Below are 1,292 nucleotides of genomic sequence, written 5' to 3'. Positions count from 1 at the left end.
CATCTGTCATGTTGGTTTTTGTTCCCCAGGGCAGTGCTGCTCCAGACTCGGCACCTTGCTCCTAGGTAGCAAGGGGTTCCTGGCAAGACAGATTGGCTGCCCCTGGTAAGTGGCTCCCACTGCCCAGCACCTGATGTGATGTGGGGATCTGGGTTCTGCTCAACCAAGCACTGCAAGGCCCTTGAGCCCTGGCAAAGCAGGACACCAAATAGGTGAGCAGCAAGGGAGGGCTCAACCCCGAGCTAGACCAGCTCAGACTGGGTATTCAGAGGGGTCATGAAGCATCAGGGGAAAGAGCAGCAGAATTCCCTACAAGCAGATGAGGAACAGGGCTGGGGGCATGAGGGCTCACCCCTGTCTATGGGGAGGGAGCAGGACTGCCACTCAGTGTGGGGGTCTCAGTGACGAGCCAAAGGGATTGCTCTCTTCCAAAGGCTGAGATGCCTTGGTGTGCAACCCAGCATGAACAGGGGTGCAGTGGGGCAGTGAGGAAGGGTGCAGGGAGGCTGGGCCCTGCTGATGGGGCAGGTGTCTCATCATGAAGCTTGGTGTATTTCTTGGGTGCTCCCACTGCATGAGGTTTCTTGCCTTTTCTCTGGCAGCCATGCCCCACTTCTTGGATTGGTTTGTGCCAGTGTATCTGATGATCTCTATTCTCATCCTGGTGGGCTTTGGAGCTTGCATTTACTACTTTGAGCCAGGACTCCAGGAAGCCCATAAGTGGCGAACTCAGAGGCCGATAATGGAACGAGACCTTCGGAAGACACTGATGATTCGGGACAACCTGGCCTTCGGAGTGCCCGAGGTCTGAAATGCTGCCCATCCAGTCCAGAAGAGCCTCTCCTGCATGGGCAGCAGTCTGCAAGCCTCAGTATGGATGACAGTCTGGCCCTGTGCAAGCTGGGCTGATAGCAGCTTTGCTCTTTGCTGGTCTGGGTTTTGTACTCACCACTCCCCTTTCTGTCCCTTTGTTTCTTAGGTGAGGTTTGTGTGGCACTGTAGGCTCAGGGCTTCCCACATGCTCACAGCCCTTCACCCAGCCAAGGAATTCTGCTCCTTCCCATGGTCAAGACTGGTGAATGACTCAAATGAAAGGTCCCTTGTTAATCACACCTTCTCCCTCCCTGCCAGCCCAGTACAATGCCCAGTGTGTACAGGCAGGTTTGGGGAGCTCTGAACCTGTGGCAGCAGATTGTCTCAACAGCCTCTCATCGCCTCTCCTCCCACCCCAACACCCACACTTTGGATGCAGTAGGTGCAGCAGTGAGTGCCCTGGACATGCAAGGGCCTGT

The 1,292-nt window shown here is 55.7% G+C and overlaps 1 protein-coding gene across 1 annotated transcript; it reads left to right on the top strand.

Annotated features, from left to right (window-relative positions):
• Positions 1 to 604: 604 nt before the first annotated feature.
• On the top strand, positions 605 to 811 carry SMIM45 (small integral membrane protein 45; the record flags this gene model as incomplete). Its single annotated transcript, XM_080636994.1, has 1 exon — positions 605 to 811. One exon carries the CDS (start codon positions 605 to 607, stop codon positions 809 to 811), a length of 207 nt encoding a protein of 68 aa, XP_080493120.1.
• Between the last annotated feature and the right edge of the window lie 481 nt (positions 812 to 1,292).

The sequence above is a fragment of the Psittacula echo genome, assembly GCF_963264785.1.
Source record: "Psittacula echo genome assembly, chromosome: 1".
Classification (NCBI taxonomy): domain Eukaryota; kingdom Metazoa; phylum Chordata; class Aves; order Psittaciformes; family Psittacidae; genus Psittacula; species Psittacula echo.
This window is presented reverse-complemented; position numbering and strand designations above follow the sequence as displayed.